A 3,127-nucleotide genomic window follows, 5' to 3' on the forward strand; every position below is an offset into this window, starting at 1 on the left:
TATTTATAAGAGAACTGAGAAATTTGGTTGCTGCTTCTCAGTTGCATTCATCATTCCATTTCGAATGTAATAATTGCGCATCTTTCCCAATATGTTTTCTGTTTAGCCAATATGATGTGTTTCCCTTGAGAATTAAGTACGACACGTGACCCACCACTTTCCTGTATAAACAATTTCGTAATTATGCGCTTACACAGCTAGATTTGATTTCGTGCACGCTTTTGCATTTGTTATCCTTTTTGTCGTTGGCTGTGGCGAATACAATGGAGACAACTGTTGTCTTTATTTATTGGCTTGCTTTCTTTTATGTTTTTTTTTTTTTTACGTTAGTAAGTGTAATCAATTTTTATATTTTTCTCAATATTTTTTTGTTTATTGAATCTGCCGTTATTTTAAAAGACTAACAATAACTTATAAAATCTTAAATCTATTTGTGTTCGTTACCAGGAATGTACTAAAGTCCTAGGCAATGGGCTTGGGGGATCTCGGAATTTAGATACATATTTCATTCTGCTCAACTTTCTCTTATTTCTTTACCTTGGAAATACCAAGATCATGGCGAACAAGTGTTTGTTCTAAGCATTTTCGATTTGAACCTTTGTATTATATCAATATTAGTTGCACAGGTCATACCACACAGTTATTGTCTTCAATTGACTCAAAACGGTTACCCCGGAGCGGTCGTTTGAGTTTGCTGTTTAACCAGAAGTCATATGGAGCTAAATCAGGCGATACGGTGGTTTTTTCGCTTTTGGCTCACCTTTGCCACAAAATTCGTTTGATTGATCGTTTGTTTCCAGGTCGTAAACATAGATTTAAGATTTATCGACAGTAATAATCAGGGGTGTTGTGGAATCTGATAGTTGTCAGAATCAGAGTTGATACCGATCAAAAAAAGTAGTAGGTGTCATGAATTCAGGTATTATTGGTTTGATGTTCGAAACAGAATTTGTATCGGTTTTGGGTGTCATCGAAACCAATTCTATCGGTTTTGCTGTCAGAAATAAAACAAGAAGATAATCGCCAACAGATTTGAATATTCAGTTTATATATTATTTCTGTGTGTTGTTAGACGATTGACAAAATGTAAGTTAAGAAATTTATTTATTTTATTGTTACGAAGTAATTAGCTTTATTTTTGTAGGGGAAAACATAAGAACAGAACGCAAAATACGAYCATAATTGAATTTATGGAAAAAAGTCCAGATATCATGAGAGAATATACGAAACGCAATAAACCGACAATAGATTCGTTATGGCAGGAATTAACTGAATCCCTTAATGCTGCAGGTCCTCCACACAAAGTTGTAAACGGGTGGAAAAAGGTAGGTAAATTTCAGTGAAAATTAAACTGCAATTAAAACAAACTGATTTCTATAGGTTATAACTGAGTGCAAGAGCGAAATCAAAAGAAAATTAGCTCCGAACAAAATTGAGAGTCGAGCAACAGGAGGTGGCCCATTTTCTAAATATCAGTTCACTCCAAACGAAGAAACTATTGTGCGTCTTTGTGGCATTTCACAAACTAGAGAAGGCATACCAGGCGTTTCTCTTGGCGCCCAACCCGTCAATGAGAATATAAATATAACAATTGCAGGGGTGAATGTAGATTTGTCTACCTCATCACCAGAGCAACAAAATATAAATTTAAGTTATAATGTATCCAATATACAAAAAGATGCCGACGATATACCCTCCACGTCACAAGGGCAACCCGAAATAAATGTTAGTGTACCTAGAAGGCAAAAATTAGAGAGTACGGCAGATCGCTTAAAAAGATTTTTAGATGAGGAAGATAAAAAAAATTGAAATATATTGAAAAAATTCGATCAGATAATAGAACTGCAATCTAAAAATGCTAGCAGCTTGAGGCGTATATACGAAGCAATAGAGAATGATAATAAAACTGTTGGCAGAGCTATTACTGAATTAAAAGATGAGTTTGTAAGTATAAGTACTCAATTGCTTAAAGCTATTGTAGAAAAAAAATGAGATTACAAAAGAACAACTAAACCTCGAAATTCTCAAGTTTGAACACAAGAGACAATATAACAAAAAAAAAAGATTAATTAATAAGTATATTATTTAATTAAAGATCCTCGTTGTGAAATATACTTAAAGTACCTGAATTTATAATATAAGACTGATTTTAGTTTAGTCATGAAGACTGTTATATTTAGAATTGAGAAATAAATCCATTAAATTACAAAGTATTTGCTATTTCATCTCTTATTCTCCGGCCTTCTTTCTGTATTGAACCATTATCAGATTTAAAAAAAAATTGTCATCGTCAGTCTAATTTGCAAGAATTACTACATCCTGATTATATTCTGATTATATAGTCTGCAGATGTTGTGTAAGGCACAACAGACATTTACAATTATGACCAGCTTTTCAGAGCGATAATGTAATGTGGACATTAAACAGCGGAAACGGCTTTTTAAAACTCCGATTGCCCATTCCACGATATTCCGTGCAGCCGTATGTGCTATGTTAAACTTATGCTCCTTTGAGTTGAACTGTGGATCTCTGTAAGGTATTAACAAAAATAGTTCAATTCCGTAGCCGCAATCGCCCAGCAACCTCAATGAACGCTGCCCACTCTCATACTGTGTACGGAAATATTGTTTAGCATGACTCATACCCCAGATGAAAGCGTCATGACTTGATCCGGGATATCGCGCATCAACGGCACGTATTTGCATATCTTCGTCACAAATATTTTGAAAAAATAAATACATATACATAATTAATAAGTTTTATAAATATAAATATGTTTGAATATTTATTGTTTGTACTTACTATCATCCCATTTATGCTAAAATATGCCTTTCTGTTAATATACGGATATAAATGCTCATTATCTGGTGGTTTTATTATATTTATATGTGTTCCATCTATACAACCTACTATTCCGTGTATTTTGTACTTTTCAAAAAAGTGATTTCTTGAAATCAATTTTTCGCTTTCATCCATAGAAAGTTTTACCCACTGACCGCAAATGTAATTCTCTAAGAGGCACATCACTTTTGTTAAAATCTGCGTCACCGTGCTTCTTGCCAAAGTGATACAAGAATCACGTCCTACTCCCCGTTGGTAAGCCCCTTATGCTAAAAAACGCAGTGTT

The 3,127-nt window shown here is 33.8% G+C and overlaps 1 protein-coding gene across 1 annotated transcript; it reads left to right on the forward strand.

Moving 5' to 3' along the window:
- The first annotated feature begins 1,190 nt into the window (after positions 1-1,190).
- Positions 1,191-1,809, forward strand: LOC108975554. Its single transcript, XM_018944111.1, has 2 exons — positions 1,191-1,325; positions 1,381-1,809. Exons 1-2 carry the CDS (start codon positions 1,191-1,193, stop codon positions 1,807-1,809), a joined length of 564 nt encoding a protein of 187 aa, XP_018799656.1.
- Positions 1,810-3,127: the final 1,318 nt, after the last annotated feature.

This window comes from Bactrocera latifrons, unplaced genomic scaffold, assembly GCF_001853355.1.
Source record: "Bactrocera latifrons isolate USDA-ARS-PBARC rearing strain unplaced genomic scaffold, ASM185335v1 scaffold_67, whole genome shotgun sequence".
Taxonomy (NCBI): domain Eukaryota; kingdom Metazoa; phylum Arthropoda; class Insecta; order Diptera; family Tephritidae; genus Bactrocera; species Bactrocera latifrons.

What these genes read in the sequence shown, in the direction of transcription:
- LOC108975554 (XM_018944111.1), top strand. Translation starts at nt 1,191, where the DNA reads ATGGAAAAAAGTCCAGATATCATGAGAGAATATACGAAACGCAATAAA. An exon ending in TTGTAAACGGGTGGAAAAAG is followed by an intron (nt 1,326 to 1,380) that starts GTAGGTAAATTT and finishes TGATTTCTATAG; the next exon opens with GTTATAACTGAGTGCAAGAG.